The sequence below is a fragment of the Leopardus geoffroyi genome, chromosome X, assembly GCF_018350155.1.
Source record: "Leopardus geoffroyi isolate Oge1 chromosome X, O.geoffroyi_Oge1_pat1.0, whole genome shotgun sequence".
NCBI classification, from domain to species: domain Eukaryota; kingdom Metazoa; phylum Chordata; class Mammalia; order Carnivora; family Felidae; genus Leopardus; species Leopardus geoffroyi.
The window spans coordinates 86,248,408-86,271,623 of NC_059343.1; the positions used below are offsets into that span (position 1 = coordinate 86,248,408).

Sequence of the window (23,216 nt, forward strand, 5' to 3'; positions counted from 1 at the left end):
AGAAGTGTCTATTCATGTCTTCTGCCCATTTCTTCACTGGATTATTTGTTTCTTGGGTGTGGAGTTTGGTGAGTTCTTTATAGATTTTGGATACTAGCCCTTTGTCCAATAAGTCATTTGCAAATATCTTTTCCCATTCCGTTGGTTGCCTTTTAGTTTTGTTGATTGTTTCCTTTGGTGTGCAGGAGCTTTTTATCTTCATGAGGTCCCAATACTTCATTTTTGCTTTTAATTCCCTTGCCTTAGGAGATGTGTCAAGTAAGAAATTGCCACAGCTAAGGTCAGAGAGGCTTTTTCCTGTTTTCTCCTCTAGGGTTTTGATTGTTTCCTGTCTCACATTCAGGTCCTTTATCCATTTTGAGTTTATTTTTGTGAATGGTGTAAGAAAGTGGTCTAGTTTCATTCCTCTGCATGTTGCTGTCCAATTCTCCCAGCATGATTTGTTAAGGAGACTGTCTTTTTTCCATTGGATATTCTTTCCTGCTTTGTCAAAAATTAGTTGGCCATACTTTTGTGGGTCTAATTCTGGGTTCTCTATTCTATTCCATTGGTCTATGTGTCTGTTTTTGTGCCAATACCATGCTGTCTTGATGATCAGCTTTGTAGTAGATGCTAAAGTCTGGGATTGTGATGCCTCCCACTTTGGTCTTCTTCTTCAAAATTACTTTGGCCATTCAGGGTCTTTTGTGGTTCCATACAAATTTTAGGATTGATTGTTCTAGCTTTGAGAAGAATGCTGGTGCAATTTTGATTGGGATTGCATTGAATATGTAGATTGCTTTGGGAAGTATTGACATTTTAACAATATTTATTCTTCCAATCCATGAGCACGGAATGTTGTTCCATTTCTTTGTATCTTCTCCAATTTCCTTCATAAGATGTCTATAGTTTTCAGCATACAGATCTTTGACATTTTTGGTTAGGTTTATTCCTAGGTATTTTATGCTTCTTGGTGCAATTGTGAATGGGATCATTTTCTTTATTTGTTTTTCTGTTGCTTCATTACTAGTGCATAAGAATGCAACTGATTTCTGTACATTGATTTTCTATCCTGCGACTTTGCTGAATTCATGTATCAGCGCTAGTAGACTTTTGGTGGAGTCTGTCGGGTTTTCCATGTATAATATCATGTCATCTGCAAAAAGCGAAAGCTTAACTTCATCTTTGCCAATTTTGATGCCTTTGATTTCCTTTTGTTGTCTGATTGCTGATGCTAGAACTTCCAGCACTATGTTAAACAACAGCGGTGAGAGTGGGCATCCCTGTCGTGTTCCTGATCTCAGGGAAAAAGCTCTCAGTTTTTCCCCATTGAGGATGATGTTAGCTGTGGGCTTTTCATAAATGGCTTTTATGATCTTTAAGTATGTTCCTTCTATCCCGACTCTCTCAAGGGTTTTTATTAAGAAAGGGTGCTGGATTTTGTCAAAGGCCTTTTCTGCATCGATTGACAGGATCATATGGTTCTTCTCTTTTTTTTGTTAATGTGATGTATCACGTTGATTGATTTGCGAATGTTGAACCAGCCCTGCATCCCAGGAATGAATCCCACTTGATCATGGTGGATAATTCTTTTTATATGCCGTTGAATTCGATTTGCTAGTATCTTATTGAGAATTTTTGCATCCATATTCATCAAGGATATTAGCCTGTAGTTTTCTTTTTTTTACTGGGTCTTTGTCTGGTTTAGGAATCAAAGTAATACTGGCTTCATAGAATGAGTCTGGAAGTTTTCCTTCCCTTTCTATTTCTTGGAATAGCTTGAGAAGGATAGGTATTATCTCTGCCTTAAACGTCTGGTAGAACTCCCCTGGGAAGCCATCTGGTCCTGGACTCTTATTTGTTGGGAGATTTTTGATAACCGATTCAATTTCTTCGCTGGTTATGGGTCTGTTCAAGCTTTCTATTTCCTCCTGATTGAGTTTTGGAAGAGTGTGGGTGTTCAGGAATTTGTCCATTTCTTCCAGGTTGTCCAGTTTGTTGGCATATAATTTTTCATAGTATTCCCTGATAATTTTTTGTATTTCTGTGGGATTGGTTGTAATAATTCCATTTTCGTTCATAGATTTATCTATTTGGGTCCTCTCCCTTTTCTTTTTGAAAAGCCTGACTAGAGGTGTTTCAATTTTGTTTATTTCTCAAAAAAACAACTCTTGGTTTCATTGATCTGCTCTACAGTTTTTTAGATTGTATATTGTTTATTTCTGCTCTGTTCTTTATTATTTCTCTTCTTCTGCTGGGTGTGGGATGTCTTTGCTGTTCTGCTTCTATTTCCTTCAGGTGTGCTCTTAGATTTTGTATTTCGGATTTTTCTTGTTTCTTGAGATAGGCCTGGATTCCAATGCATTTTCCTCTCAGGACTGCCTTGGCTGCATCCCAAAGCATTTGTATTGTTGTATTTTCATTTCCATTTATTTCCATATATTTTTAAATTTCTTTTCTAATTGCCTGGTTGGCCCATTCATTCTTTTTTTTTCAATATATGAAATTTATTGTCAAATTGGTTTCCATACAACACCCAGTGCTCACCCCAAAAGGTGCCCTCCTCAATGCCCAAAACCCACCCTCCCCTCCCTCCCATCCCCCATCAACCCTCAGTTTGTTCTCAGTTTTTAAGGGTCTCTTATGCTTTGGCTCTCTCCCACTATAACCTCTTTTTTTTTCCTTTCCACCCCCCAAGGGTTTCTGTTAAATTTCTCAGGATCCACATAAGAGTGAAAACATATGGTATCTGTCTTTCTCTGTATGGCTTATTTCACTTAGCATCACACTCTCCAGTTCCATCCACGTTGCTACAAAGGGCCATATTTCGTTCTTTATCATTGCCATGTAGTACTCCATTGTGTATATAAACCACAATTTCTTTATCCATTCATCAGTTGATGGACATTTAGGCTTTTTGCATAATTTGGCTATTGTTGACAGTGCTGCTATAAACATTGGGGTACAAGTGCCCCTATGCATCAGTACTCCTGTATCCCTTGGGTAAATTCCTAGCAGTGCTATTGCTGGGTCATAGGATAGGTCTATTTTTAATTTTCTGAGGAACCTCCACACTGTTTTCCAGAGTGGCTGCACCAATTTGCATTCCCACCAACAGTGCAAGAGGGTTCCCGTTTCTCCACATCCTCTCCAGCATCTATAGTCTCCTGCTTTGTTTTTTTAGCCACTCTGACTGGCCTGAGGTGATATCTGAGTGTGGTTTTGATTTGTATTTCCCTGATAAAGAGCGACGTTGAGCATCTTTTCATGTGCCTGTTAGCCATCTGGATGTCTTCTTTAGAGAAGTGTCTATTCATGTTTTCTGCCCATTTCTTCACTGGGTTATTTGTTTTTCGGGTGTGGAGTTTGGTGAGCTCTTTATAGATTTTGGATACTAGCCCTTTGTCCAATATGTCATTTGCAAATATCTTCCCATTCCGTTGGTTGCCTTTTAGTTTTGTTGGTTGTTTCCTTTGCTGTGCAGAAGCTCTTTATCTTCATAAGATCCTAGGAATTCATTTTTGCTTTTAATTCCCTTGCCTTTGGGGATGTGTCGAGTAAGAGATTGCTACGGCTGAGGTCAGAGAGGTCTTTTCCTGCTTTCTCCTCTAGGGTTTTGATGGTTTCCTGTCTCACATTCAGTTCCTTTATCCATTTTGAGTTTATTTTTGTGAATGGTGTGAGAAAGTGGTCTAGTTTCAACCTTCTGCATGTTGCTGTCCAGTTCTCCCAGCACCATTTGTTAAAGAGACTGGTTTTTTTCCATTGGATGTTCTTTCCTGCTTTGTCAAAGATGAGTTGGCCATACGTTTGTGGGTCTAGTTCTGGGGTTTCTATTCTATTCCATTGGTCTATGTGTCTGTTTTTGTGCCAATACCATGCTGTCTTGATGATGACAGCTTTGTAGTAGAGGCTAAAGTCTGGGATTGTGATGCCTCCTGCTTTGGTCTTCTTCTTCAAAATTCCTTTGGCTATTCGGGGCCTTTTGTGGTTCCATATGAATTTTAGGATTGCTTGTTCTCGTTTCGAGAAGAATGCTGGTGCAATTTTGATTGGGATTGCATTGAATGTGTAGATAGCTTTGGGTAGTATTGACATTTTGACAATATTTGTTCTTCCAATCCATGAGCAGGGAATGTCTTTCCATTTCTTTATATCTTCTTCAATTACCTTCATAAGCTTTCTATAGTTTTCAGCATACAGATCTTTTACATCTTTGGTTAGATTTATTCCTAGGTATTTTATGCTTCTTGGTGCAATTGTGAATGGGATCAGTTTCTTTATTTGTCTTTCTGTTGCTTCATTGTTAGTGTATAAGAATGCAACTGATTTCTGTACATCGACTTTGTATCCTGCAACTTTGCTGAATTCACGTATCAGTTCTAGCAGACTTTTGGTGGAGTCTATCGGGTTCTCCATGTATAGTATCATGTCATCTGAAAAAAGTGAAAGTTTGGCTTCATCTTTGCCAATTTGATGCATTTCATTTCCTTTTGTTGTCTGATTGCTGATGCTAGAACTTCCAGCACTATGTTAAACAACAGCGGTGAGAGTGGGCATCCCTGTCGTGTTCCTGACCTCAGGGAAAAAGCTCTCAGTTTTTCCCCATTGAGGATGATGTTAGCTGTGGGCTTTTCATAAATGGCTTTTATGATCTTTAAGTATGTTCCTTCTATCCCGACTCTCTCAAGGGTTTTTATTAAGAAAGGGTGCTGGATTTTGTCAAAGGCCTTTTCTGCATCGATTGACAGGATCATATGGTTCTTATCTTTTCTTTTATTAATGGAATGTATCATGTTGATGGATTTGCGAATGTTGAACCAGCCCTGCATCCCAGGAATGAATCCCACTTGATCATGGTGAATCATTCTTTTTATATGCTGTTGAATTCGATTTGCTAGTATCTTATTGAGAATTTTTGCATCCATATTCATCAAGGATATTAGCCTGTAGTTTTCTTTTTTTTACTGGGTCTCTGTCTGGTTTAGGAATCAAAGGAATACTGGCTTCCTAGAATGAGTCTGGAAGTTTTCCTTCCCTTTCTATTTCTTGGAATAGCTTGAGAAGGATAGGTATTATCTCTGCTTTAAACGTCTGGTAGAACTTCCCTGGGAAGCCATCTGGTCCTGGACTCTTATTTGTTGGGAGATTTTTGATAACCGATTCAATTTCTTCGCTGGTTATGGGTCTGTTCAAACTTTCTATTTCCTCCTGCTTGAGTTTTGGAAGAGTGTGGGTGTTTAGGAATTTGTCCATTTCTTCCAGGTTGTCCAATTTGTTGGCATATAATTTTTCATAGTATTCCCTGATAATTGTTTGTATCTCTGAGGGATTGGTTGTAATAATTTCATTTTCAATCATGATTTTATCTATTTGGGTCATCTCCCTTTTTGTTTTTGAGAAGCCTGGCTAGAGGTTTGTCAATTTTGTTTATCTTTTCAAAAAACCAACTCTTGGTTTCGTTGATCTGCTCTACAGTTTTTTTAGACTCTATATTGTTTATTTCTGCTCTGATCTTTATTATTTCTCTTCTTCTGCTGGGTTTAGGCTGCCTTTGCTGTTCTGCTTCTATTTCCTTTAGGTGTGCTGTTAGATTCTGTATATGGGATGTTTCTTGTTTCTTGAGATAGGCCTGGATTGCAATGTAGTTTCCTCTCAGGACTGCCTTCGCTGCATCCTAAAGCGTTTGGATTGTTGTATTTTCATTTTCGTTTGTTTCCATATTATTTTGAATTTCCTCTCTAATTGCCTGGTTGACCCACTCATTGTTTAGTAGGGTGTTCTTTAACCTCCATGCTTTTGGAGGTTTTCCAGACTTTTTTCTGTGGTTGATTTCAAGCTTCATAGCATTGTGGTCTGAAAGTATGCATGGTATAGTTTCAATTCTTGTATACTTCTGAAGGACTGTTTGTGACCCAATATATGATCTATCTTGGAGAATGTTCCATGTGCACTTGAGAAGAAAATATATTATGTTGCTTTTGGATGCAGACTTCTAAATATATCTGTCAAGTCCATCTGATCCAAGGTATCATTCACGGCCCTTGTTTCTTTATTGACCCTGTGTCTAGATGATCTATCCATGTCTGTAAGTGGAGTGTTAAAGACCCCTGCAATTACCACATTCTTATCAATAAGGTTGCTTATGTTTATGAGTAATTGTTTTATATATTTGGGGGCTCCCGTATTCAGCGCATAGACATTTATAACTGTTAGCTCTTCCTGACGGATAGACCCTGTAATTATTATATAATGCCCTTCTTCATCTCTTGTTACAGCCTTTAATTTAAAGTCTGGTTTGTCTGATATAAGTATGGCTACTCCAGCTTTCTTTTGGCTTCCAGTAGCTTGATAAATAGTTCTCCATCCCCTCACTCTCAATCTAAAGGTGTCCTCAGGTCTAAAATGGGTCTGTTGTAGACAGCAAAGAGATGGGTCTTGTTTTTTTATCCATTCTGATACCCTATGTCTTTTGGTTGGCGCATTTCGTCCAGTTACATTCAGTGTTATTATAGAAAGATACGGGTTTAGAGTCATTGTGATGTCTGTATGTTTTATGCTTATAGCGATGTCTTTGGTACTTTGTCTCACAGGATTCCCCTTAGGATCTCTTGTAGGGCTGGTTTAGTGGTGATGAATTCCTCCAGCTTTTGTTTGTTTGGGAAGACTTTTATCTCTCCTTCTATTCTAAATGACAGACTTGCTGGATAAAGGATCCTCGGCTGCATACTTTTTCTGTTCATCACATTGCAGATCTCCTGCCATGCCTTTCTGGCCTGCCAAGTTTCAAAAGAGAGATCAGTCACAAGTATTATAGGTCTCCCTTTATATGTTAGGGCATGTTTATCCCTTGCTGCTTTCAGGTTTTCTCTTTATCCTTGCATTTTGCCAGTTTCACTATGATATGTCGTGCAGAAGATCGATTCAAGTTCCGTCTGAAGGGAGTTCTCTGTGCTGCTTGGATTTCAATGCGTTTTTCCTTCCCCAGATCAGGGAAGTTCTCAGCTATTATTTCTTCAAGTGCACCTTCAGCACCTTTCCCTCTCTCTTCCTCCTCTGGGATACCAATTATGCGTATATTATTTCTTTTTAGTGTATCACTTAGTTCTCTAATTTTCCCCTCATACTCCTGGATTTTTTATCTCTCTTTTTCTCAGCTTCCTCTTTTTCCATAACTTTATCTTCTAGTTAACCTATTCTCTCCTCTGCCTCTTCAATCCGAGCCGTGGACGTTTCCATTTTACTTTGCATCTCGTTAAAGTGTTTTTCAGCTCCTCCTGACTCTTCCTTAGTCCCTTGATCTCTGTAGCAAGAGATTCTCTGCTGTCCTCTATACTGTTTTCAAGCCCAGTGATTAATTTTATGACTATTATTCTAAATTCACTTTCTGTTATATTATTTAAATCCTTTTTGATCAGTTCATTAGCTGTTGTTATTTCCTGGAGATTCTTCTGAGGGGAATTCTTCCATTTGGTCATTTTGAATAGTCCCTGGAGTGGTGAGGACCTGCAGGGCACTTCCCCTGTGCTGTGGTGTATAACTGGAGTTGGTGGGTGGGGCCGCAGTCAGACCTGATGTCTGCCCCCAGCCTACCTCTGGGGCCACAGTCAGACTGGTGTGTGCCTTCTCTTCCCCTCTCCTAGGGGCGGGGTTCACTGTGGGGTGGCGTGGCCCGTCTGGGCTACTTGCTCACTGCCAGGCTTGTGGTGCTGGGGATCTGGCATATTAGGTGGGGTGGGTATGCAAGGCGCACGGGGGCAGGAGTGGCAGGCTTAGCTCGCTTGTCCTTAGGTGATCCACTTCAGGAGGGTCCCTGTGGCAGCAGGAGGGAGTCAGACCCGCTGCCCTGCCGGAGGGGTGGCTCCGCAGAAGCACAGTGTCGGGTGTTTGTGCAGAGCAAGTTCCCTGGCAGGAACTGGTTCCCTTTGGGATTTTGGCTAGGGGACGGGGGAGGGAGATGGCGTTGGCGAGTGCCTTTCTTCCCCGCCAAACTGAGCTCTGTCGTCCTGGGGCTCAGCAACTCTCCCTCCCTTTGTCCTCCAGCCTTCCCGCTTTCCCAGCAGAGCTATTAACTTATGACCTCCCAGACGCGCTAAGTCGCGCTTGCTGTCGGAACACAGTCCGTCAGGCCCCTCCGCTTTTGCCCGCCAGACTCGGGGGATCTGCTTGGCCGGCGGGCAGCCCCTCTGCCCGGGCTCCCTCCCGCCAGTCCGTGTAGTGCGCACCGCCTCGCCGCCCTACCTACCCTCTTCCGTGGGCCTCTTGTCTGCGCTTGGCTCTGGAGACTCTGTTCTGCTACTCTGGCGGTTTTCTCGATTATTTAGGCAGGAATCTAAGTGATCAGCAGGACGCGCAGTGAGCCCAGCATCCTCCTATGCTGCCATCTTCCCTTGACCCATTCATTCTTTAGTAGGGTGTTTAGTAGGGAGTATGGCCACCTCCATTTTATTTTGCACCTCATTGATACCATTTTTCAGCTCCTCATGTCTATTTCTTAGTCCTTTGATCTCTGTAGCAATAGATTCTCTGCTATCCTCTATGCTTTTTTCAAGCCCAGTGATTAATTTTATGACTACTATTCTAAATTCTTGTTCCATTATATTGCTTAAATCGTTTTTGATCAATTCGTTAGCTGTTGGTACTTCCTGGAGTTTCTTTTGAGGAGAATTCTTCCATTTAGTCATTTTGGCTAGTCCCTGTGGTAGCTCCAAACTGCAGGGCACTTCCCCCGTGCTGTCAGGAGAAACTTGTGTTGGTGGGCGGGGCAGCAGTCACACCAAATTTCTGCCCGCAGCCCACTGCTCGGGACACAGTGAGACTGGCATGTACATTATATCCCCTCTCCCAAGAGCAGGACTCACTGTGGAGTGGTGTGGCCCCTGTCTGGGCTACTTTCATACTGCCAGGCTTGTGGTGCTGCTTTGATGGGAACTGGCCAAGGGCATATCAGATGGGGTGGATCTGCAAGGTGCACAGGGGTGGGAGGGGCAGGGTTAGCTAGCTTTGCCCTTGGTGGTCCCTTGCAGGAGGGGCCTTCCACACCGGGAGGGAGACAGATCCGTTGGAGGGATGGATCCTCAGAAGCACAGCGTTGGGTGTTTGCGTGATGTAAGCAAGTTTGGCGATGGGAACTGGTTCCCTTTGGAATTTCGGCTGGGGGATGGGAGAGGCAAATGGCACTTGCCAGCACCTTTGTTCCCCCACCGAGCTGAGCTCTGTCTTCCGGGGCTCAGCAACCCTCCCTCCCAGCATCCTCTTGCCTTCCCTGCTCTCCAAGAGCAGGGCTGTTGACCTTTAACATTCCAGGTATTAAGTCCCACTGGCTGTCAGAACTCACAGAATCTGGCCACTCCGCTTTGCAAGCCATACTTCGGGGGCTCTCCCTTGCCCGGTGGGCTGCCCCTGCACTGCCCGGCTCCCTTCTGCCAGTCCATGTAGCATGCACCGCCTGTCTGCCCTTCCTAGCCTCTTCCGTGGGCCTCTTGTCTACACTTGGCTCCAGAGAGTCTGTTCTGTTTTTATTCTGGTGGTTTTCTGGGTTATTTAGGCCAATGTGGATAGAATCTAAGTGATCAGCAGGACAAGGTGAGCTTAGCATTCTCCTATGCCGCCATCTTCCAATACACTAACACTCAGATGTTCTTTTTTTTTTTTTTTTTTTAATTCTTCTTTCATTTTGCTCATCAGTTTGGGAAGTTATTATTGACATACCTTCAAACTCACTGATTTTTTTTCCTTTCACCATGCCCAGTTTATTAAAATGCCTACCAAATGCATTCTTTATGTCTGTTATAGTGTTTTTATCTCTAGTAGACACTTTTCCAAAGAAGACATCCAGATGGCCAACAGACATGACAAGATGCTCAATATCACTCATCAGCAGGGAAATACAAATGAAAACCACACTGAGATACCACCTCATACCAGAGTAGCTAAAATTAACAACTCAGAAGACAACAGATGCTGACAAGGATATGAAGAAATGGGAACCCTCTTGCACTGTTGGTGGGAATGCAAACTGGTGCAGCCGCTTTGGAAAACAGTGTGGAGTTTCCTGGAAAAAAAAAAAAAACTAAACTAAAAATAGTACTTTCCTATGACCCAGCAATAGCAATACTAGGAATTTATCCAAAGGATACAGCAGTGCTGATTCATAGCGGCACATGTACCCCAATATTTATAGCAACGCTTTCAACAATAGTCAAATTATGGAAAGAGCCTAAACATCCATCAAGTGATGAATGGATAAAGAAGATGTGGTTTGTATACACAATGGAACACTACTTCGCAATGAGAAAAAAATGAAATCCTGCCATTTGTAGCAACTTGGATGGAATTGAAGGGTATTTTGCTAAGTGAAATAATTCAGTCAGAGAAAGACAGATATAATATGTTTTCACTCATATCTGGATCTTGAGAAACTTAATAGAATATGGGGTAAGGGAAGGGGAAAAGAAATAGTTACAATCAGAGAGGGAGGGAGGCAAACCATATGAGACTCTTAAGTACAGAGAACAAACTTAGGGTTGATGGGGAAGGAGGGGGGAAATGGGTGATGGGCATTGAGGAGGGCACTTGTTGGGATGAGCACTGGGTGTTGTATGTAAGTGATGAACCATGAGAATCTACCTCCAAAACCAAGAGCACACCATATACACTGTATGTTACCCAACTTGACAATAAATTGTAGTAAAAAAATACTATAAAAAAGCTTATCAAAGGCATTCTTTATGTCTGTTACAGTGTTTTTGTCTCTAGTATTTCTCTTTTTATTATTTTTAAAGAGTTTACATCTCTCTTCTGTTCTTACATGTTGTCCACTATTACCATTAGGACCATTAACATATTAATCATACTTATTTTAAATTCTCAGACAGGTAATTCCAATTTTTCTGCTATACCTCAGTCTGGTTCTAATGCTTGTTCTTTCTTTTCAAATCGTGCCGTTTTTGTTGTCATTGTCGTTGTTGTTGTTGTTGTTGCTGTTTTTGTCTTTTAGTACACCATGTAAATTTCTGTTGAAAGCCAAGCATTATGTACTTGGTAAAAGGAACTGAATTAACAGGCCTTTAATGTGAGGTTTTTACATTTATCTAGCTAAGAATTAGGCTGTATTGACTCCTTGCTCTAGTTGTAGGTACTAGAGGCTAAAATTCCCTCTGGTATCCTTGTTTTTCATTCCCCTATTATCTCTGGGTTTTCCTAGAGACTTCATCTTAAGTAAGGACTGAATCGTGCAGTTATTTTAGCTGTAATATCCTTATGTTATACAGGAACCCTGTTGATATGATAGTAAGGTGTAGGGTAAGGGAAAACATTCTGTAATCTTATGGTTAGATTTCCATGTTTTAGTGAACTCTGGCCCTGGGCTGTGGCCATCACAAGTGCTTTTCAGCTTCTCTCCATTAGATGAGACAGGAATGATAGAGGGAGCTGGAGCTAGCTATTTTCCTTCAAAAGCTAAAGGGGGCTGACACTGTGTATTTCCCTTTTCCCATATTCTTTGAGGACAGGCCATTGTCAAGGAGAACAGAGCTCTTTGGGTATATTTCAAAATGGTTACCTTTTCCTTCCTATACCAAAAGCATAAGGGGATTTTTTTCTCTGGTTTCCATGCTAATAACCTGGTGGGGTTCCTGGAGGCAAACCTTTTAAAAGTGGCCCACAAGACTGGGCCACCAAGGTTTTTTTTGTTTTTTTTTTTTTTTTTTTTTTGTATCAATCCAGTTCACAGTCTTCAGAAATTAGTCAATTACCCTTTAACTGTTCCTACTAGTTTCTGGCTCCTGTGTCTGCTTCAGTTCCCAGTAAGCTGTGATTCTTTGTACTCACCTGTCTCTCCAGTTTCTAGGACAGTGATTTTCACTGTCACCTCAATTGTCTGATGGATATAAGAAGGGTAGTTGACTTCCAGTTTGTTCAGCTTTTTTCTTGTTGTGTGGATGGTAGTGAAACTTTCCAAGCTTTTGCATGTTGAATCAGAAACTGGAAGTCAACCCCTGAATTGGAATTATAACTTTGAATTGTCTTTTGAATTGTCTCCAGATCTCCATAGAAATGTGAATCACATTAACTCCTGACAGTCATTAACATTTCATAATAGGAGTGTATGTAATCTGAAGGCAGAGTTATGAGGGTAGTAATAATAATAGAATAAGAGTTAATATTTATAGTTTTTTATCATGTTATGCTGTATAATACAGAGCATTTATATGCATCACCTCATTTATTCCTCATAATCACCCATATTGGTAAATATTATTATCACCACTTTTTAAAAGTTTATTTATTTATTTTGAGAGAGAGAGAAAAAAAAGAGTGAGCAGGAGAGGGGAGAGAGGGAATCCCAAGCAGGCTCTGTGCTATAAACGCAGAGCCCTATGAGGGGCTTGAACTCACAAACCATGAGATTATGACCTGAGCTGAAATCAAGAGTTGGATGCTTAAATGACTAGGCACCCCCTATCACCACTTTTTTAATAGGTGAAAAAATTAAGGCTAAGATCAATTAAGTAGCATTCTCAAGAGAATACAACTTGGGATTCCAAACCAAGTATTTGAGTCTAGACCTTATACTTTAATCACTGTGGGGTACTGCCTTCTACATTAAGAATATGAAGAGAGAAAGTTGGAGAAATGGAGCTAGGAAGGGGAAAGACTTTCTGAAGTTTGTTATCCTATGAATTTGGAGTAGAGGTAGGACTGAAAAGGGCAAAGTTGATACCTAATTCACAATTGTGCTCCTATGTCTTCCATCTTTAATTTGAAGAAAGATCACGTTCCCTATAGATTTTTAGGCAACTGCCTAGATGCTGTATGAAATAGTCCAGTCTCCAGGGGAAAGGGGAGAAATTGGGTCTGAGGGGATGAGTATTAGGTGCCCTTGAGGACAGAGGTTATATGATTGGTCTGTGGTTGCACAACTACTTTGTGTCTGAACTTCAGAATCAGAATAAATATTTAAATTAATCTTCCTAGTGTTCTTGCCATGAGAAATGAGTTCTGTGCTCTGAATATAATTGAAATGTCCATGGCCAACAAATCAAACTGATTCAAAAATATCTGTGGGTATGATGAGGATATCTCAGAAATGTACTGTGAATATATTGGTGAATATTTCAGTGTGGAAATTGTTTTTTTTTTAATTTTATTTTTTTAAATTTACATCCAATTTAATTAGAATATAGTGAAACAATGATTTCAGGAGTAGATTCCTTAATGCCCCTTACCCATTTAGCCCATCCCCCACCCACAACCCGTCTAGTAACCCTCTGTTTGTTCTCCATATTTAAGAGTCTTATCTGGGGCGCCTGGTGGCTCAGTTGGTTGAGCGTCCGACTTCAGCTCAGGTCATGATCTCACCGTCCATGAGTTTGAGCCCCGTGTCTGGCTCTTGCTGACAGCTCGGAGCCTGGAGCCTGCTTTGGATTCTGTGTCTCCCTCTCTCTCTCTACCCTCCTCCGCTCATGCTCTGACTCTCTCTCAAAAATAAATAAACATTAAAAAAAAAAAGTCTTATGTTTTGTCCCCCTCCCTGCTTATATATTCTTTTTTCTTCCCATCCCTTGTGTTAATTTGTTCTGTGTCTTAAAGTCCTCATATGAGTGAAATCATATGATATTTATCTTTCTCTGACTAATTTCGCTTAGCATATTACCCTCTAGTTCCATCCACCCCTCAAGTTCCATCTTGCAAATGGCAATATTTCATTCGTTTTGATTGCCGAGTAATACTCCATTATATGTATGTATATGTATATATATATATATATATATATATATATATATATATATACATACATATACCACATCTTCTTTCCATTCATCCATGAATAGACATTTCGGCTCTTTCCATACTTTGGCTGTTGTTGATAGTGCTGCTATAAACATTGGGGTGCATGTGCCCCTTCAAAACAGCATACCTGTATCCCTTGGATAAATACCTAGTAGTGCAATTGCTGGGTAGTAGGGTACTTGTATTTTTAATTTTTTAGAAACTTCCATACTGTTTTCCAGAGTGGCTGCACCAGTTTGCATTCTCACCAGCAGTACAAAAGAAATCCTCTTTCTCCACATCCTCGCCAACATCTGTTGTTACCTGAGTTGTTAGCAATTCTGACAGGTGTGAGGTGGTATCTCATTGTGGTTTTGACTTGAATTTCCCTGATGATGAGTGATGAGAACAAATAATCCTAAAATTTGTATGGAACCAGAAAAGACCCCGAATAGCCAAAGCAATCTTGAAAAAGAAAACCAAATCAGGAGGCATCACAATCCCAGACTTCAAGCTGTACTACAAAGCTATAATCATCAAAACAGTATGGTACTGGCACAAAAACAGACACTCAGATCAATGGAATAGAATTGAAAGCCCAGAAATGGACCCACAAACGTATGGCCAACTAATCTTTGACAAAGCAGGAAAGAATACCCAGTGGAATAAAGACAGTCCCTTCAGCAAGTGGTGCTGGGAAAACTGGACAGTGACATGCAGAAGAATGAACCTGGACCACTTTCTTGCACCATACACAATAATAAACCCAAAATGGATTAAAGACCTAAATGTGAGAAAGGAAGCCATCAAAATCCTCGAGGAGAAAGCAGACAAAAACCTCTTTGCTCTTGACCACAGCAACTTCTTACTCAACAGGTCTCCAGAGGCAAGGGAAACAAAAGCAAAAATGAACTATTGGGACCTCATCAAAATAAAATGCTTCTGTACAGCAAAGGAAACAATCAGCAAAACTAAAAGGCAACCGATGGAATGGGAGAAGATATTTGCAAACTACATATCAGATAAAGGGTTAGTATCCAAAATTTATAAAGAACTTATCCAACTCAACACCCAAAAGACAAATAATCCAGTGAAGAAATGGGCAAAAGACATGACTTTTTCAAAGAAGACATCCAGATGGCCAACCAACACAGGGTGGAAATTCTAAGATCCAGATATGGCTGGCAACAAGTTACTTCAAGAAGCTTGGTCAACAGATGTTTCTGGTGAACATCCTGGGCTCCCAACCTAGAAGATGCTGGCAAGTGGCATCTGCCACTCAGGAAGGGTGGGAGGGAGGGAAGGAAGCTGGGCTGTAAGGGCTGACATTATTTTGACTGAACAAGGAGGTCCTACAACAAACTGCTCTATGAGGGATCAGCCAGGCCAAAAACTGGAGCTATTTGTTGAACTTGGGTACTTCTAGCAAGTCTATCCCTCAGCAAAACCTTTGACTCGATGAAGTTTATTTTAATAGTGTCAGGGGCATTAAATAATAGAGGAATTACACACTGAGAACAGTATTAGGGGCCTGCTCATATTTGAGGCTTTGGTGGTTTTTCCTTGCCTCAGGTAAACAACCATCTTGAGACTTGACTTACATGCTTCAAATCTCTTTGCTTAAGAGACTGTCAAAATTAAGCAGGTTTGGAACAATGAGGTATGGCAATGGTACCTGTTCACTAGGAAAGAGGTCATGGGAAGATTGGGCACAGGAGAGAAACAATGACAGTAGTAAGCCTAGCAGCCAGCAGTTTGAGGGAGAAATACTGCAAATAATGGAGTAAAAAGCATAAAAGACTTATGAGGTGTGATGTAGGTACCCAGATATCTGCAGAATAGCCAATGAGGTAACTTTATAAAGGATGGGTTTGTGGGGGCAATGGTCTTCTATAAGCCTCTTCTGAACAAAATATAGTTTCTGTACCCACCTTCTGGGATTAATTTTGGAGTGGTCTCTTAGGAGCTATACATTTTCAGTGGGTTAAAGTATTGTGTTCCTGGAGATAGTTAACCAATTGGTGAGGATTTGTTTTCATCTGATTAGTAAGTTAGCACCAGTTTTCACCAAGGAGAGCTGGAGGTTTGGAGGAGACATAATCCAGGATTGTGAAAGTTTAGGGATGGAATGTATTCTCTGTGCTGGGTTACCATCATATAGTGCTGCCCAGCAAGAGTGTAATGAATAAACTCTGCAAGCTTCTGGGCTCTGGCTTCTCACATGGTAGTATATTATCCTCATATGCAGAGTAAGAAACTGATACCTGGAGAAGTTAAACAAATTTGCCCGAGACCACAGAACTTGGGTGAAACCCAGATATTGACCTAGAGCTGTTTTGCTCTGACAGCAGTTTGCCTTTTCATCTATACTACATTGGCTCCAGAAGGGTGGAGATTACCTGATGATAATATTTTCCTATGCCACAGTTTATTTATTTATTTTTTTTTTTTTTAAATTTTTTTTTTTTTTTTTTTCAAGGTTTATTTATTTTTGGGACAGAGAGAGACAGAGCATGAACGGGGGAGGGGCAGAGAGAGAGGGAGACACAGAATCGGAAACAGGCTCCAGGCTCTGAGCCATCAGCCCAGAGCCTGATGTGGGGCTCGAACTCCCGGACCGCGAGATCGTGACCTGGCTGAAGTCGGATGCTTAACCGACTGCGCCACCCAGGCGCCCCCCTATGCCACAGTTTAAAAGAAAAACTCAAAAAGCTATATTGGGTACAAGTAATATTTTATAAGGCTAGATGGTAACTTGGAAAGCACTTGGGGCTATCTCGATCTAGCCCAAAGAACGTGTAGAGATTTCAGGCTGTTCTTCATTGGGCTTATTTTCTAACTTCTATACACTCTTTACATTGTACTTCCTGGGGGAAAAATCAAAGCAGTGTGCACAGAAATTGAAAATGGTTAGAGCTAATTGCATATGGACTTTCCCTAAAAATGACATTAGAAAATGTCATTTGTCTTTGAATACAAGTGTGTGGGCTCATTTGCCCACCCCCACCACTGCTATGTGAAAGTGAAAAGCAGCTCAGTTTTCATTTTCCTTTCCACTCAAAATGCCCAAAGGGACCATATTTTTGTTTAATAACCTTCAGAATGATTCTTTAGAAATCTGAGGCTATCAGAGTTCGAAACAATGCGAAAATAATTGTGGATTATTATTGTATGACGATAGTGGCAGCTGGACTATTTTTTTTTCTTTCTGTTCAGACTATCTTCTTCATTTTCCCAGAAACCTTATATCCCCAGGTTTAACTCAGAAGCAAATCTCATATAGGTGATAAACCTCACCAGACATGGTGTGTAATATAATTTCAGACAGACCTTTAACTGTTCTTTGGAAAGACCCTAGGGAGTGAAACAGCCTTATATCTAGATGCCCTAGATAGTATTACTTTTATTTACTCTCTGACAATGTGTGTGGGTAGTTATATTGGACATAAAGCAAGCATATCTCTTAAATATTATACCTGTGAACTTAAGTGCCAGTTTTTGTGTTTTGTTGTCAAAACTCCTGCTATCATAAAAAAATTGTTACAGTAAGAAACTAATAAATGGGTTCTCCTTCTCTCAACGCATTTTACACACACACACACACACACACACACACACACACACACGTGCATCCATGCAGAGCTGGAGATTGAGAGTCTGCACTGATTCTACCTTCACGTGAATGTTTAGGATGTATGTATGGAGGGCAGGAATGGGCGGTGAAGTGGAGGCGGGGTAGAAGAGATGTTGTATATACCATGGTGGGAAAAGTGGAAAGTTCTCTTAACAATTATTTATATAATTTGCCTCACAATCATTTCTTCATTGCCGTAGCTGACAGATTCAGAGTTTAGATGATAAAATATTTTTGCCTTGGTTACTTAGCATAGCTGAATAATCACGGCTATCCCTTAGACCTCCTTTTGATGTTTGTGCAGCTTTTGGCCACTACTTTCATTGGACATTTGAGATGGGTAGTAGACAAACTGGAAAAATATCTACAAAGTAGTCTGAGGAATTTCCCAAAAGGCAAAGCCACTTGGCTGAATATTCTTACCTACTTGGTTCATGTTATGTTTTTGTCATTCTCTGGAAAAGTTTTAAACACTTCTTTTGAGAGAAGTCCAATCCCAGTAGCAAGACTCCCTCACATTCTCATTAGGAGTATAGAAAAATTGTCTTCCAAACCCAAATCTTATTCTCTGGTCATATAGCACTGAACTGAGAAAGTAAGTGGAAAATTTCTCCATTACTAGGGCAAAATGTATGCTAATTTTACCTAGCTGTATTTCTAGAGTACTGCTTAAGCCTAATTTTCTTGAACCCTTCCCCTATCCCATCCACCTAATGGATCTCTTGACTATGGGGAGAGACACTCTGGAATATTAGCGTTTGTTTTTAACTATAAGAAGTAATTAATAAAACCATTGTAGACTGCATTGCCAGTATAAAAGCCTGTTATGAATGTTTAACAATGCCTAAGTCTCCCTTGTATTATACTATGCTGCTAAATGAACACTATTCTCTTTGGACACTTAGGAAATGTCTCTGTCAAATAGGAAAAAAAAATACCAGGGCTTTATAATGATATTTACCTACTTTTAAGGTTCTGCTATACGTCTTTTGTATTGGGGGAGCTTGTATATTTTCCTATTTTGGCAGAATATCTCCAAAGAATTTCTACACTTGGGATCAGGCCTTCAAGGTAGCTCTTAGGCTGATAGTTGTGACATTTAAACTGGACACATTAAGAGACATTCATATTTTTTTCTGGTCATTGACTTAACTCTAGTTATATATTTTGAAAACTAAGGAGAAGAGCACAAACAAGTGAAATTACTAACTTGCCAGTACTAGGACTTGATGAGAATTTTAATTTTTTGCTTACTTGCAAATATTTTCTCTGCAGGAATGCAAGCCAAAAATGTGGAGAAGCATAATAATACAGAAAGGAAATGCTCTTCTAATCCAAGAAGTTCAAGAAGAAGATGGAGGAAATTACACGTGTGAACTTAAGTATGAAGGAAAACTTGTGAGACGAACAACTGAATTGAAAGTTACAGGTAAGAATTGCTTCTACCAAACTGTGGCAAATGAACTTTTAAATATAATTTGGTATGGGAAGAAAGAGTTTCCAAAACAAAGAGTGAACTTGAGGCAAATTTACAACTGGATGCAAATCAAATAGTTGGAAAGCTCTCTATTAGTAAATTGTACTGGGAAAGAATACATGGAATCTGGACAACTGATTTAGGGAACATGGGCCCAGTTGCTGCATATCTGTTATCTGCCTTTATGAAAGGTTATTAGCTCTTCAAGATATCATTAGCTGTTACTAAGCATCTCAGAAAAATATACTGGAACCACTTTAGAATGTTGACTTAACCCATATTTGGAATCTCCTTGTAGGTAATGCCTGCCTCAGAATGATATTCTATTGGCCTTTTGGAATGACGTCTTCTTGGACTGCATCCAAAATATCATATACAAAATTACTCATAAATGACTGATGTTGTTATATGGTTCTACTTATTCTTAAATGGAGCAACTTCAAACAAATAGTGTGTGTGTGTGTGTGTGTGTGTGTGTGTGTGTGTGTGTGTATGTATTTTAAATCTGAAGTACAAGTAAAGTATAAGCTAGTAATTCTACTCATACTAAAAGAGAGAAACTCAGGATATTCTTATGTGGTGGAGAATGTTAGAAAGTAATTTTTGGAGACATATGACAGAACTTAATACCATAAAAATTATCCCTCATGATGTTTGTGATGGACCTTAAGAAACTTCATTACAGAAGTCTACCTGCTATTGTTCCTGAACAAACCTTGCCTAATTTTCTTCTTTTTATATATGTTTTAGATTTATATGGTGTGTGTGTGTTTGTGTGTGTGTTTAGGTGTTCACACACACATTTGTATTGAGGATAAAATCTCAACCATAATAATATTTGACATAATCCAGACAATTGTAACATTGATTACATTAATTCACTTATGACTGATGCATACACAGGGCTTCCACTGACCACTTGCACATGTGTCCCCAGCTCTACCTTTTAAACAGCTTTTACTACTATAGTTAATGCCAAAATAATCCAAATAATTGGCCTTGCACAAACATGCTCTAAAGTCACTGAACGCTTTCTTTTGGTAAAAACTCTGTAAATGTGCCTAAACCTACAGGTTGTGACTACTAACCATTATGCTACAGTGAAAAGTCATCATGTAGGGAGGTAAGTGGTCCTACCCTGTCTCACTTCAAAATCCCCCTTTGTTGTGCTGCCCAAATCTAAATAAATGCTTTTATTTATAGATAATTGCTTTTACTAAGAGATAATCTTTACCTGTAGAAATGTATTTTGAGGGGCACCTGGGTTAGTCAGTCAGTTAAGCATCTGACTTTGGCTAAGGTCATGATCTCATGGTTTGTGGGCTTGAACTCCACATCAGGCTCTGTGCTGACAGCTCAGACCCTGGAGCCTGCTTCGACTTCTGTGTTTCCTTCTCTCTCTGCCCTTCCTCCACTCACACTCTGTCTCTGTCTCTCTCGCTTCCTCTAAAAAATAAATAAATATTTTAAAATGTTAAAAAAGAAATGTATTTTGAAAACTTATTTTACACAGCAATTTTGTATCAATTGAAAGTAACCTTTTATCAATAAAACACTATTGTTTCGCTATTAAAAAACACTTGTGACTGATGCACTTGTGCGTTACCTGTTTAACTATCTAATGTTGACATCAACTAGTTCGTTGATTATACTCTCACTAATGTTAGGAATACAGATTTCCTTCTATATTATTTTTGTTTATGTTTAACTGACCTTTTTGGGGTAATGTTAAAATCAGTCTACAAAGTAGTGACACTTGGTGAGTAGGTTTATTGCTGTAACTCATATTTTATTAAGTTTTTGATCCCTAGGAGTCAGCAGTTTGTTTTGTATTTTTCAAAATTCTGAATGTTAACACAAGGAATACAAAATATCTTATTAGAAACTAATACTAACATTTTAACAATATTTATTCTTCTAATCCATGAGCATGGAATGTTTTTCCATTTCTTTGTATCTTCTTCAATTTCCTTCATAAACTTTCTATAGTTTTCAGCATACATATCTTTCACATCTTTGGTTAGGTTTATTCCTAGGTATTTTATGGTTCTTGGTGCAATTGTGAATGGGATCAGTTCCTTTATTTGTCTTTCTGTTGCTTCATTATTAGGGAGGGAACCAAACCATAAGAAACTCTTAAAAACTGAGAATAAACTGAGGGTTGATGGGGGGTTGGGAGGGAGGGGAAAGTGGGTGATGGACATTGAGGAGGGCACCTGTTGGGATGAGCACTGGGTGTTGTTATATGGAAACCAATTTGATAATAAATTTCATATTTAAAAATAAATAAATAAAACAGAAAAAAAGAAACTAACATATATATGGGGTGCCTGGGTGGCTCAGTTGGTTGAGCATCCGACTTCGGCTTAGGTCATGAACTCATGGCTTGTGAGTTCCAGCCCTGCGTCTGGCTCTGTGCTGACAGCTCAGAGCCTGAAGCCTCTTCAGATTCTGTGTCTCCCTTTCTCTCTGTTTCTCCCCTTCTTGTACTCTCTGTCCCTCCCTCAAAAATAATAAATCAACATTAAAAAAATAAAAGCTTAAGAAGAAGGAAACTAACATGTATGTTTTAGTTCATGCTCTCTCCTAATACATGACAGTTCTACTTAGTCTGAATTTGTAGAGTAACTTCTGTGGAGGTTTGAATTATTCTTTTGATTAGAAATGTACATCCTTTCCTCTATGAGCTTTCAAAATAACTACCATATTGGGCCAATTCCAGGTAGCAAAGATATGCTTTTGGTTGATTTCTGATTTCCTCAATGTGAACTAGACTTCCTGTCTCATCCAAGCAGAAGAGTCATTCAGGCAGTTTTACATCATTAGTAAGTGAGCTGGCTATGCTCAGATCCTTGCAACATCATCACTTTGACCAGTCACACAATTCTTATCAGGTGTTTGCAAAGCACTTCCATTGGGAGTTATTTACTAAAATTTGCAGCCTTATAGCATTTAGCTTGGATTTTAAGTTGGGCCAGAATAAAGTTAACAATAAACCTTTTATGCTCCCATCTAATGGGTTATGGTGACAACACATTTGCTTTTTTAGTTTCTTTTTTTTTTGATTCTGGAAAAGCAGAGCTAGAGCTCTTCTTTTGTGTATTTTGCAAAGCATTTATTCACTTGACCTGAACTTTTAGTATAATTTAACTATGGATTTAAAATTTCACCTCAATTCTACCTCCCAGAGGTTTTCAAACTTTAATGTGCATCAAAATTATGTGGAAGAACCCAGATAGGATGAAAATGAGGCTCCTTAAACACTGGTTGCATCTCTCTCCTCCAGATTCTAATTCACAACATCTCTAAAATTGGAAACTTGCCTTGTCCAGGTAATTCTGTTGCATGCCTTCCAAGGATTATGCTTTGAGAAACACTAGCTGAGAGAATAATGCTAAAGAAGTCAGTCACAGGTTTGCTTTTCTTGTGAGCATGTTAGTGCTCTCTCTCTCTCTCTCTCTCACACACACACACACACACACACCAAACTCATTTTCATAGGCCCCAAGTTGTTTTACCTAAGTTCCTAAGAGCTGTCATGAAAATATAAGTCCTTCACCTGCACCCCAGTGTTTATCGCAGTGCTATCAACAATAGCCAAAGTATGGAAAGAGCCCAAATGTCCACCGACGGATGAATGGATAGAGAAGATGTGGTATATATATACAATGGAGTATTCCTTGGCAATCAAAAAGAATGAAATCTTGCCATTTGCAACTATGTGGATGGAACTAGAGGGTATTATGCTAAGCGAAATTAGAGGAAGTCAAATATCATATGACTTACATCATATGAGGCCCTTAAGACACAGAACAGATGAACATAAGGGAAGGGTAGCAAAAATAATATAAAAACAAGGAGGGGGACAAAACATAAGAGACTTAAACATGGAGAACAAACAGGGTTACTGGAGGGGTTGTGGGAGGGTGGATGGGCTAAATAGGTAAGGGGCATTAAGGAATCTACTCCTGAAATCATTGTTGTACTATATGCTAACTAATTTGGATGTAAATTAAAAATATATATATAAGTCCTTGGTCATCAAGGGAAATCTGTCAAGGGAGTGCAGGGATAAAGCAGTCTCAGCCACTGAAATAGTAATTTTTTTTCATTTACCATTTAAGTAAAAAATGCACTGAGTATCACATGCTGGAGAAAAAAAAATAATTCAAAATTATCCTTGGGTCAGTGGTCATCATTCATATACAAAGATATCAAGTTTATGTATTTATTCATACAATTCAAGTGTTATGCCTGATATAGAAACAAAATGGCTTCTTGGTATGGAAGTTCAAGACATTGCTCTGTGAAGATTTATTTTTATTTGAAGTTTTATGTAAGTTATACTGTGCT

At 39.5% G+C, this 23,216-nt stretch overlaps 1 protein-coding gene across 1 annotated transcript in view; it reads left to right on the plus strand.

The window, feature by feature from the left end:
- Window positions 1-23,216, plus strand: part of IL1RAPL2 (interleukin 1 receptor accessory protein like 2) — a 1,221,298-nt gene that overhangs the window by 682,638 nt on the left and 515,444 nt on the right. Inside the window, exon 5 of the mRNA XM_045472869.1 lies at window positions 18,662-18,815. Within this exon, the coding sequence (XP_045328825.1) occupies window positions 18,662-18,815 (154 nt within the window). The remainder of the gene's footprint in view (window positions 1-18,661; window positions 18,816-23,216) is intronic.